Genomic DNA, 13,624 nt, shown 5'->3' on the forward strand with positions numbered 1-13,624 from the left:
ATCCCCTTACTGCCCTAACTGCTTTATCCAGGTATTGCTATACCCCAGCACAGCCCTACCTGCCTTACCCAGGTACTGCTATACGCCCGTACTGCCCTACCTGCCTCATCCAGGTATTGCTATACCCCCGTACTGCCCTACCTGCCTCACCCAGGTACTGTTATACGCCCCTACTGCCCTACCAGCCTCAGACAGGTATTGCTATACCCCCGTACTGCCCTACCTGCCTCATCCAGGTATTGCTATACCCCCGCACTAACCTACCTGCCTCATCCAGGTATTGTTATACCCCCACACTGCCCTACCTGCCTCACCCAGGTACTGTTATACCCCCGTACTGCCCTACCTGCCTCACCCAGGTACTGTTATACCCCCGCACTGCCCTACCTGCCTCACCCAGGTACTGTTATACCCCCGTACTGCCCTACCTGCCTCACCCAGATACTGCTATACGCCCCTACTGCCATACCAGCCTCAAACAGGTATTGCTATACACCCGAACTGCCCTACCTGCCTCATCCAGGTATTGCTATGCCCCCGTACTGCCCTATCTGCCTCATCCAGGTATTGCTACACCCCCGCACTGCCCTACCTGCCTCATCCAGGTATTGCTATACTCCCGTACCTGCCTCACCCAGGTACTACTATACGCCCGTACTGCCCTACCTGCCTCACCCAGGCACTGCTATACCCTCTTACTGCACTAATTGCCTCACCCAGGCACTGCTATACCCCCGTACTGCCCTAATTGCCTCATCCAGGCACTGCTATACCCCCGTACTGCCTTACATGCCTCATCCAGGTATTGCTATACAGCCGTACTGCCCTATCTTCCTTATCCAGGTATTGCTATACCCACGTACTGCCCAACCAGCCTCAAACAGGTATTGCTATACACCCGCACTGCCCTACCTGCCTCATCCAGGTATTGCTATACCCCCGTACTGCCCTGCCTGCCTCATCTAGGTATTGTTATACACCCGTACTGCCCTACCTGCCTCATTCATGTACTGCTATACCCCCGTACTACCCTACCAGCCTCACCTAGGTACTGCTATACCCCCGCTTTGCCCTACCTGCCTCACACAAGTATTACTATACCCCTGTACTGCCCCACCTGCTTCATCCAGGTATTGCTATACCCCCGCACTGCCCTACCTGCCTCATTCAAGTATTGCTGTTACCCCGTACAGCCCTATCTTCCTCATCCAGATATTGCTATACCCCCTTATTGCCCTACCTGCCTCATCCAGGTACTTCCATATCCCCTTACTGCCCTACCTGCCTCATACAGTTATTATTATACACCCGTACTGCCCTACCTTCCTCATCCAGGTGTTGCCATACCCCTGAACTGCCCTACCTGCCTCATCCAGGTACTGCTATACCCCGGCACTTCCCTACCTGCCTCATCCAGGTATTGTTATACTCCCGTGCTGCCCTACCTTCCTCATCCAGGGATTGCTGTACCCCCATACTGCCCTACCTGCCTCATCCAGGTATTGCTATACCCCTGTACTGCCCTACCTGCCTCATCCAGGTATTGCTATACCCCCGTACTGCCCTACCTGCCTCACCCAGGTACTGCTATACGCCCCTACTGCCCTACCAGCCTCAAACAGGTATTGCTATACCCCCGTACTGCCCTACCTGCCTCATCCAGGTACTGCTATGCCCCCGTACTGCCCTACCTACCTCATCCAGGTATTTCTATACCCCGTACTGCCCCCATCTGCCTCATCCAGGTATTGCTATACCCCCGTACTGCCTTACCTGCCTCATCCAGGTACTGCTATACCCCTGTACTGCCCTATCTGCCTCATACAGGTATTGCTATACCCCCATACTGCCCTACCTGCCTCATCCAGGCATTTCTATACCCCCGCACTGCCCCCATCTGCCTCATCCAGGTATTGCTATACCCCTGTACTGCCTTACCTGCCTCATCCAGGTACTGCTATACCCCTGTACTGCCCTATCTGCCTCATACAGGTATTGCTATACTACCGTACTGCCCTACCTGCATCATCCAGGTACTCCAGTACCCTCGCACCTCCCTACCTGCCTTATCCAAGTATTACTATACACCAGTACTACCCTACCTTCTTCGGAATCCATCTTTGTATCACAGAATGTGATTGTTTATATCAGAGGATACGCATGTCTGTATCAGAGGATGTAAGTGTTTGTATCATTGGATATAAGTGTTTTATTCACAGGATATAAGGTTTGTATCAGAGGATATATGTTTTTGCATCAAAATTTATGTGTTCGTATTAGAGGATATAACTTTCTTCATTAAGAGACATAAGTGTTCAAAGATGAATATATAAGTGTCTGCATCAGGGGATGTAAGTGTTCACAGCTGAGTATATATGTGCTTGCATCAGAGGATATAAGTGTTCACAGCAGTGGATATGATTGTTCACATCAGAGGTTATAGATATTCCAGACATTACATTTGAACATAAGGATGTTTGGAAATATTCATGGTGCAGATTCCTGGAGGGCCAGATAGACAAGAATATGACTATTTTTCTGGTAAGAATCACAATAGTAGCTAATGTACAGCACATGAATTTGGTCTAGGATTTTGGAGGAGGTTCAACAGATCATTATTGAATTTTAACATCAGGAAAAGTTACATGAGTAGCCACATGATATTGATGCAACACATGAAATGAGAATGCACCAGCACAAATCTCGTCTTTCACAGTTGAAAAACCCTCCAACATAGTTTCCATGTGTAAACTTTGGCTGGTGACTTAGTCATATACTTGAATGCACTAAGACAAAATGATATATATATTCCCTTTTCATTTCAGGATCGTGTGGAGCGCACTCGACCAGCAATCTTGCCCTACCCTGGAGCATCATTTTCTTTCCCATCTGCTAGGACCACCACGCCCAAGACTAAGCTCCCTCCTGTTTTCAACTTTAAAGTTACCACACTTGCACCTATTAAACCAAAGGCTTCCATAGATAATGCATTCTCTGACGGTACACTTGATGTTGGCGATTATTATTATTATGATGAATATTACTATGATTACAATGAAGATACCAATACTACCAGCAATGGCATTTCCATCGGTCATCTAGGACCCCTAGACCCACCTACTTTTACAAGATCTCCCAGCACGGAGCCCACTCCACCAAGCTCACAACCCACACAGCTCAGCACTGATCCTACACAGCCAACTACTGCAGCACCTTTCAGGTTTTCTCCTTCATTGAACTCAGATTCTTGGCCCACCAGGCGACCTAAACTTCCAGAACGACCTAACAAAGAAAGTGATTCTGGTGGTCGTTCCCCATCATTGTCTGAACTTATTGCTAAGCTGAAGGTACAGGCCCAAGGTGACCTCATTGCATCTCTTACTAAAAACCTCTCCGACAGCAACATCAACAACCGTGATGGACGGGTTCTGACAGTCACCCCTGAAGCAGCATTCACCAATGAAGAAGAACCCAAGAGAAATGTGGAGGTCCGTGTTACAAACTCAACTGAAAGTTCTGTGGTAATAGCCTCTGTACAGACTTCCCATAGTATGAGTGTTGGAGAGAGTCCAAGTCTTACCACCACCACCCTACCTCCTTTTGTATCTTCCTCTATACCTGTACCCACTACCCCACCACATGTTGTACTTTCATCCACATCTGTAGACATTACTTCCCAACCTCCAGATACCACTGAAGAGGTATCAGAAACCACCACACGCCGATCCCTCTCTGACATATATGAGACTGTAGATGTGGCTCCAGCTATTATTGCTGGTCCATCATCCACAGTACCATCAGTTGCTAGTCTACCAGAGCAACATGAGGACATTTCTCCTGATGCAGTCACTAAAATCAGCACTACAGAGAAGGATGTCAGTCTTCCTCCAGGACCACCAATTACAAATTATGCTGATTCAAAGCCTCGTATTGAGACTCTTTTTGATATAGAGATTGATACCAGAAATCAAACAGTAATTGCCACTGATGCTAAATTGGATAGCCTCCTAGAAATCACCCATATAGAGAACATATCATCCTTCTTGCCATCACATGAAAAGACTAGTACTGTCTCTACTTCTTCCTCTTCAACTACACCAGCCTCTAGTTCTTCAGGATTAAATATAGATAATCTGTTTGAATCATCTTCAGCAGAAAATATCTCAAGTTTCTTCTCTCCTGGCTTCAAAACAACAGATGAAGAGCACCTTTCCTCTGTCACACAGATTCCCTCAACAACTTCAGACTCATCTCTGTTTGATTTGTTTTCTGATATCCAAACTACTACTGAAACAACTACCACAGAAACCCAAAAGGAGGATTTGCTCAGAAATATCAAAACAGTAGATGTATCTTCATTTCTTCCTCCTGGCTTCAAATTGTCTAAAGAAGATGCAAGTGAGAGTACAACAGAAAGAATACCAGCTATAATAACTGCAGATATTTCTAAATTCTTACCTGCAGGATATAAGCCTTCACAAGAACCTTCACCTGCAACCTCAACAACAACACTTCCTGATGTAAAGACAGTGGACCCTTCAGCCTTCCTACCTCCAGGTTATAAAGGATCAGAGGAACCCCAGGTTGAAAGTTCAACCAAAACTCATCCTGAAGTGAAGACAGTAGATCTTTCAGCATTCCTTCCTCCTGGTTACAAAGTTTCAGAAGAACCCCAGGTTGAAAGCTCAACCAAAGCTCTTACTGAAGTGAAGACCGTAGATCCTTCTGCATTCCTTCCTCCCAGTTTCAAAGTTTCAGAGGAATTCCAAGTTGAAAGCTCAACCAAAGCTCTTCCTGAAGTGAAGACGATAGATCCTTCTGCATTCCTTCCTCCTGGTTACAAAGTGTCAGAGGAACCCCAGGCTGACAGTTCAACCAAAACTGTTCCTGAGGTGAAGACAGTAGATCCTTCAGCCTTCCTACCTATAGGCTATAAAACATCAGATGAACCCCAAGTGGAGAGCTCAACCAAAAGTCACCAAGGAGTGAAGACAGTGGATCCTTCAGCATTCCTTCCTCCAGATTATAAGCCTTCAGAAAAACCTGTGGGGAAAATTCCAGTTGTAACAACTGTCGATGTCTCAAAATTCTTGCCTCCTGGTTATAAAGTGAATGAAGAACCTTCAGAAGAGGCAGCCACAAAGAAAATTCCTGTAATAGAGACTGTTGATATCTCTAAATTCTTGCCTCCTGGATTCAAACTTAATGAGGAACCCTCTGAGGAGACAGCAATAGAAAAAACTCCTAATTTAGAAAAAGTTGATGTTTCCAAATTTTTGCCCCCAGGTTACAAACTTCCATCTGACAGTATATCATTGTCTGAACCAACAACCACAACAGAACCTACAACAACTAAAAGACTTGGCCCAAAAGGTTTACTTTTCCCACGTAGGCCAAGTCGTCCAGATTACTTGACAACACCCAGACCTGTAACACGGACACCCTCTGGTCCACCACCTCTCCGGGTTACCTTCAAGAATTTATGGGAAGCGTAAGTTAACTGTTTGTATTTTCTTTTTCTTTCTGTATTCAAGAAATGAGCATAAATAGCATGTTAGCCAGAACAGCATGAGTACATGAATGCTTTCACTGAGGCCATCTCATTTTCACTATATATATATTATTTATTTATTTATTATACTTAACCATCATCTCCCACGTTAGCGAGGTAGCGCAAGGAAACAGACGAAAGAATGACCCAACCCACCCACATAAACATGTATATACATAAATGCCCACACATACACATTACATACCTATACATTTCAATGTATACATACATATACACAGACATATACATATATTCACATGTACATATTCATACTTGCTGCCCTCATCCATTCCTGTCACCACCCCACCACACATGAAATAGCATCCCCACAAAGGCCACATTTGTTCACACTCGGTTTCTAGCTGTCATGTGTAATGCACCGAAACCACAGCTCCCTTTCCACATCTAGACCCTACAAAACTTTCCTTGGTTTACCCCAGACACTTCACATGCCCTGGTTCAATCCATTGACAACACGTCGACCCCAGTATACCACATTGTTCCAATTCACTCTATTCCTTCCATGCCTTTCACCCCCCTGTATGTTCAGGCCCCAATTGCTCAAAATCTTTTTCACTCCATCCTTCCACCTCTGCTTCTCCTTGTTCCCTCCACCTCTGACACATAAATCCTCTTTGTCAATCTTTCCTCACTCATTCTCTCCATGTGACCAAACCATTTCAACACACCCTCCTCTGCTCATTCAACCACACTCTTTTTTATTTCCACATATCTCTCTTACCCTTCCATTACTTGATCAAACCACCTAACACCACATATTGTCCTCAAACACATCCACCCTCCTCCGCACAACCCTATCTATAGCCCATGCCTCACAACCATATAACATTATTGGAACCACCATTCCTTCAAACATACCCATTTTTGCTCATGAGAGAGCGTTCTTGCCTTCCACACATTCTTCAACACTCCCAGAACCTTCGCCCCCTCCTCCAGCCTGTGACTCACTTCCGCTTCCATGACTCCATCCACTGCTAAATCCACTCCCAGATATCTAAAACACTTCACTTCCTCCAGTTTTTCTCCATTCAAACTTACCTCCCAATTGACTTGTCCTTCAACACAACTGAACATAATAACCTTGCCCTCATTCACATTTACTCTCAGCTTTCTTCTTTCACACACTTTACCAAACTCAGACACAAACTTCTGCAGTTTCTCACCCAAATCAGCCACCAGCCCTGTATCATCAGCAAACAACAACTGACTCACTTCCTGAGCCCTTTCATTCACAATAGACTGCATACTTGCTCCTTTCTCTGAAACTCTTGCATTCACCTCCCTAACAACCCCATCCATAAACAAATTAAACAACCACGGAGACATCATGCACCCCTGCTGCAAACCAATATTCACTGGGAACCAATCTTTTTCCTCTCTTCCTACTCATACACGTGCCTTACATCCTCGATAAAAATTTTTCGCTGCTTTTAGCAACTTACCTCCCACACCATATATTCTTAATACCTTCCACAGAGCATCTCTATCAACTCTATCATATGCATTCTCCAGATCCATAAATGCTACATACAAATCCATCTGTTCTTCTAAGTATTTCTCACATACGTTCTTCAAAGCATACACCTGATCCACACATCCTCCACCACTTCTGAAACCACACTGCTCTTCCCCAATCTGATGCGCTGTACATGCCTTGACCCTCTCAGTCAATACCCTCCCATATAATTTCCCCGGAATACTCAACAAACTTATACCTCTGTAATGTGAACACTCACCTTTATCCCCTTTGCCTTTTTACAGTGGCACTTTTCATGCATTCCGTCAATCCTTAGGCACTTCACTACATACATTGAATATCCTCACCAACCAGTCAACAACACAGTCACCCCCTTCTTTTTAATAACTTCCACTGCAGTACCATCCAAACCTGGTGCCTTGCCATCTGTCATCTTCTGCAAAGCTTTCACTACCTTTTATCTGCTTACCAAATATATATTTTTTTATTTATTTATTTATTTTGCTTTGTCGCTGTCTCCCGTGTTTGCGAGGTAGCGCAAGGAAACAGACGAAAGAAATGGCCCAACCCACCCCCATACACATGTATATACACACAGTGTCCACACACGTAAATATACGTACCCATACATCTCAATGTACACATATATATACACACACAGACACATACATATATACCCATGCACACAATTCACACTGTCTGCCTTTATTCATTTCCATCACCACCTTGCCACACATGGAATACCATTCCCCTCCCCCCTCATGTGTGCGAGGTAGCACTAGGAAAAGACAACAAAGGCCCCATTCATTCACACTCAGTCTCTAGCTGTCATGCAATAATGCCCGAAACCACAGCTCCCTTTCCACATCCAGGCCCCACACAACTTTCCATGGTTTACCCCAGACGCTTCACATGCCCTGATTCAATCCACTGACAGCACGTCAACCCCGGTATACCACACCGATCCAATTCACTCTATTCCTTGCCCATCTTTCACCCTCCTGCACGTTCAGGCCCCAATCACTCAAAATCTTTTTCACTCCATCTTTCCACCTCCAATTTGGTCTCCCACTTCTCCTTGTTCCCTCCACCTCCGACACATATATCCTTTTGGTCAATCTTTCCTCACTCATTCTCTCCATGTGCCCAAACCATTTCAAAACACCCTCTTCTGCTCTCTCAACCACGCTCTTTTTATTTCCACACATCTCTCTTACCCTTACATTACTTACTCGATCAAACCACCTCACATCACACATTGTCCTCAAACATCTCATTTCCAGCACATCCACCCTCCTGCGCACAACTCTATCCATAGCCCACGCCTCGCAACCATACAACATTGTTGGAACCACTATTCCTTCAAACATAGCCATTTTTGCTTTCGGATATAATGTTCTCGACTTCCACACATTCTTCAAGGCTCCCAGGATTTTTGCCCCCTCCCCCACCCTATGATTCACTTCCGCTTCCATGGTTCCATCCGCTGCCAGATCCACTCCCAGATATCTAAAACACTTTACTTCCTCCAGTTTTTCTCCATTCAAACTTACCTCCCAATTGACTTGACCCTCAACCCTACTGTACCTAATAACCTTGCTCTTATTCACATTTACTCTTAACTTTCTTCTTTCACACACTTTACCAAACTCAGTCACCAGCTTCTGCAGTTTCTCACATGAATCAGCCACCAGCGCTGTATCATCAGCGAACAACAACTGACTCACTTCCCAAGCTCTCTCATCCACAACAGACTTAATACTTGCCCCTCTTTCCAAAACTCTTGCATTCACCTCCCTAACAACCCCATCCATAAACAAATTAAACACCCATGGAGACATCACACACCCCTGCTGCAAACCTACATTCACTGAGAACCGATCACTTTCCTCTCTTCCTATGCGTACACATGCCTTACATCCTCGATAAAAACTTTTCACTGCTTCTAACAACTTGCCTCCCACACCATATATTCTTAATACCTTCCACAGAGCATCTCTATCAACTCTATCATATGCCTTCTCCAGATCCATAAATGCTACATACAAATCTATTTGCTTTTCTAAGTATTTCTCACATATATTCTTCAAAGCAAACACCTGATCCACACATCCTCTACCACTTCTGAAACCACACTGCTCTTCCCCAATCTGATGCTCTGTACATGCCTTCACCCTCTCGATCAATACCCTCCCATATAATTTACCAGGAATACTCAACAAACTTATACCTCTGTAATTAGAGCACTCACTCTTATCCCCTTTGCCTTTGTACAATGGCACTATGCACGCATTCCGCCAATCCTCAGGCACCTCACCATGAGTCATACATACATTAAATAACCTTACCAACCAGTCAACAATGCAGTCACCCCCTTTTTTAATAGATTCCACTGCAATACCATCCAAACCTGCTGCCTTGCCGGCTTTCATCTTCTGCAAAGCTTATACTACCTCTTCTCAGTTTACCAAATCATTTTCCCTAACCCTCTCACTTTGCACACCACCTTGACCAAAACACCCTATATCTGCCACTCTATCATCAAACACATTCAACAAACCTTCAAAATACTCACTCCATCTCCTTCTCACATCACCACTACTTGTTATCACCTCTCCATTAGCGCCCTTCACTGAAGTTCCCATTTGCTCCCTTGTCTTACACCCTTTATGTACCTCCTTCCAGAACATCTTTTTATTCTCCCTAAAATTTAATGATACTCTCTCACCCCAACCCTCATTTGCCCTCTATATATATATATATATATATATATATATATATATATATATATATATATATATATATATGCAGTGGGGTGTTCAGTGTTGTAAATGGAAATGGTGAAGAGCTTGTAGATTTATGTGCTGAAAAAGGACTGATGATTGGGAATACCTGGTTTAAAAAGCGAGATATACATAAGTATACTTATGTAAGTAGGAGAGATGGCCAGAGAGCGTTATTGGATTACGTGTTAATTGACAGGCGTGCGAAAGAGAGACTTTTTGATGTTAATGTGCTGAGAGGTGCAACTGGAGGGATGTCTGATCATTATCTTGTGGAGGCTAAGGTGAAGATTAGTATGGGTTTTCAGAAAAGAGGAGTGAATGTTGGGGTGAAGAAGGTGGTGAGAGTAAGTGAGCTTGGGAAGGAGACCTGTGTGGGGAAGTACCAGGAGAGACTGTGTACAGAATGGAAAAAGGTGAGAACAATGGAAGTAAGGGGAGTGGGGGAGGAATGGGATGTATTTAGGGAATCAGTGATGGATTGCGCAAAAGATGCTTGTGGCATGAGAAGAGTGGGAGGTGGGCTGTTTAGAAAGGGTAGTGAGTGGTGGGATGAAGAAGTAAGAGTATTAGTGAAAGAGAAGAGAGAGGCATTTGGACGATTTTTGCAGGGAAAAAATGCAATTGAGTGGGAAAAGTATAAAAGAAAGAGACAGGAGGTCAAGAGAAAGGTGCAAGAGGTGAAAAAAAGGGCAAATGAGAGTTGGGGTGAGAGACTATCAGTAAATTTTAGGGAGAATAAAAAGATGTTCTGGAAGGAGGTAAATAGGGTGCGTAAGACAAGGGAGCAAATGGGAACTTCAGTGAAGGGCGTAAATGGGGAGGTGATAACAAGTAGCGGTGATGTGAGAAGGAGATGGAATGAGTATTTTGAAGGTTTGTTGAATGTGTCTGATGACAGAGTGGCAGATATAGGGTGTTTTGGTCGAGGTGGTGTGCAAAGTGAGAGGGTTAGGGAAAATGATTTGGTAAACAGAGAAGAGGTAGTAAAAGCTTTGCGGAAGATGAAAGCCGGCAAGGCAGCAGGTTTGGATGGTATTGCAGTGGAATTTATTAAGAAAGGGGGTGACTGTATTGTTGACTGGATGGTAAGGTTATTTAATGTATGTATGACTCATGGTGAGGTGCCTGAGGATTGGCGGAATGCGTGCATAGTGCCATTGTACAAAGGCAAAGGGGATAAGAGTGAGTGCTCAAATTACAGAGGTATAAGTTTGTTGAGTATTCCTGGTAAATTATATGGGAGGGTATTGATTGAGAGGGTGAAGGCATGTACAGAGCATCAGATTGGGGAAGAGCAGTGCGGTTTCAGAAGTGGTAGAGGATGTGTGGATCAGGTGTTTGCTTTGAAGAATGTATGTGAGAAATACTTAGAAAAGCAAATGGATTTGTATGTAGCATTTATGGATCTGGAGAAGGCATATGATAGAGTTGATAGAGATGCTCTGTGGAAGGTATTAAGAATATATGGTGTGGGAGGCAAGTTGTTAGAAGCAGTGAAAAGTTTTTATCGAGGATGTAAGGCATGTGTACGTGTAGGAAGAGAGGAAAGTGATTGGTTCTCAGTGAATGTAGGTTTGCGGCAGGGGTGTGTGATGTCTCCATGGTTGTTTAATTTGTTTATGGATGGGGTTGTAAGGGAGGTAAATGCAAGAGTCCTGGAAAGAGGGGCAAGTATGAAGTCTGTTGGGGATGAGAGAGCTTGGGAAGTGAGTCAGTTGTTGTTCGCTGATGATACAGCGCTGGTGGCTGATTCATGTGAGAAACTGCAGAAGCTGGTGACTGAGTTTGGTAAAGTGTGTGGAAGAAGAAAGTTGAGAGTAAATGTGAATAAGAGCAAGGTTATTAGGTACAGTAGGGGTGAGGGTCAAGTCAATTGGGAGGTGAGTTTGAATGGAGAAAAACTGGAGGAAGTGAAGTGTTTTAGATATCTGGGAGTGGATCTGTCAGCGGATGGAACCATGGAAGCGGAAGTGGATCATAGGGTGGGGGAGGGGGCGAAAATTTTGGGAGCCTTGAAAAATGTGTGGAAGTCGAGAACATTATCTCGGAAAGCAAAAATGGGTATGTTTGAGGGAATAGTGGTTCCAACAATGTTGTATGGTTACGAGGCGTGGGCTATGGATAGAGATGTGCGCAGGAGGATGGATGTGCTGGAAATGAGATGTTTGAGGACAATGTGTGGTGTGAGGTGGTTTGATCGAGTAAGTAACGTAAGGGTAAGAGAGATGTGTGAAAATAAAAAGAGCGTGGTTGAGAGAGCAGAAGAGGGTGTTTTGAAATGGTTTGGGCACATGGAGAGAATGAGTGAGGAGAGATTGACCAAGAGGATATATGTGTCGGAGGTGGAGGGAACGAGGAGAAGAGGGAGACCAAATTGGAGGTGGAAAGATGGAGTGAAAAAGATTTTGTGTGATCGGGGCCTGAACATGCAGGAGGGTGAAAGGAGGGCAAGAAATAGAGTGAATTGGAGTCATGTGGTATACAGGGGTTGACGTGCTGTCAGTGGATTGAAGCAAGGCATGTGAAGCGTCTGGGGTAAACCATGGAAAGCTGTGTAGGTATGTATATTTGCGTGTGTGGACGTGTGTATGTACATATGTATGGGGGGGGGGTTGGGCCATTTCTTTCGTCTGTTTCCTTGCGCTACCTCGCAAACGCGGGAGACAGCGACAAAGTATAAAGAAAAAAAAAAAAAAAAAAAAAAAATATATATATATATATATATATATATATATATATATATATATATATATATATATATATATATATATATACTTATCCCTGGGGATAGGGGAGAAAGAATACTTCCCACGTATTCCCTGCGTGTCGTAGAAGGCGACTAAAAGGGGAGGGAGCGGGGGGCTGGAAATCCTCCCCTCTCAATTTTTTTTTTTTAATTTTCCAAAAGAAGGAACAGAGAAGGGGGCCAGGTGAGGATATTCCCTCAGTGGCCCAGTTCTCTGTTCTTAACGCTACCTCGCTAACGCGGGAAATGGCGAAGTTTGAAAAAAAAAAAAAATATATATATATATATATATATATATATATATATATATATATATATATATCCCTGGGGATAGGGGAGCAAGAATACTTCCCACGTATTCCCTGCGTGTCGTAGAAGGCGACTAAAAGGGGAGGGAGCGGGGGGCTTGAAATCCTCCCCTCTCATTTTTTTTTTTTTTTTTAATTTTCCAAAAGAAGGAACAGAGAATTGGGCCAGGTGAGGGTAGTCCCTCAAAGGCCCAGTCATCTGTTCTTAACGCTACCTCGCTAATGCGGGAAATGGCAAATAGTTTGAAAGAAAAAAGAAAGATATATATATATATTTCTTTTCTTTCATACTATTCGCCATTTCCCGCGTCAGCGAGGTAGCGTTAAGAACAGAGGACTGGGCCTCTGAGGAAACATCCTCATCCAGCCCCCTTCTCTGTTCCTTCCTTTGGAAAAAAAAAAAAAAGAAAAAAAAAAGAGAGAGGGGAGGATTTCCAGCCCCCCGCTCCCTTATATATATATATATATATATATATATATATATATATATATATATATATATATATATATAAATAAATATATATATCAGACACCAGCACTGTATCATCAGCAAACAACAACTGACTCACTTCCCAAGCTCTCTCATCCCCAACAGACTTCATACTTGCCCCTCTTTCCAAAACTCTTGCATTCACCTCCCTAACAACCCCATCCATAAACAAATTAAACAACCATGGAGACATCACACACCCCTGCCGCAAACCTACATTCACTGAGAACCAGTCACTTTCCTCT

At 44.0% G+C, this 13,624-nt stretch overlaps 1 protein-coding gene across 1 annotated transcript in view; it reads left to right on the forward strand.

The window, feature by feature from the left end:
* The window catches only part of LOC139748981 (uncharacterized), a 173,269-nt gene that overhangs the window by 68,775 nt on the left and 90,870 nt on the right, over positions 1-13,624 (forward strand). Inside the window, exon 4 of the mRNA XM_071662332.1 lies at positions 2,826-5,491. Within this exon, the coding sequence (XP_071518433.1) occupies positions 2,826-5,491 (2,666 nt within the window). The remainder of the gene's footprint in view (positions 1-2,825; positions 5,492-13,624) is intronic.

Source organism: Panulirus ornatus, chromosome 6 (genome assembly GCF_036320965.1).
Source record: "Panulirus ornatus isolate Po-2019 chromosome 6, ASM3632096v1, whole genome shotgun sequence".
Lineage (NCBI taxonomy): Eukaryota > Metazoa > Arthropoda > Malacostraca > Decapoda > Palinuridae > Panulirus > Panulirus ornatus.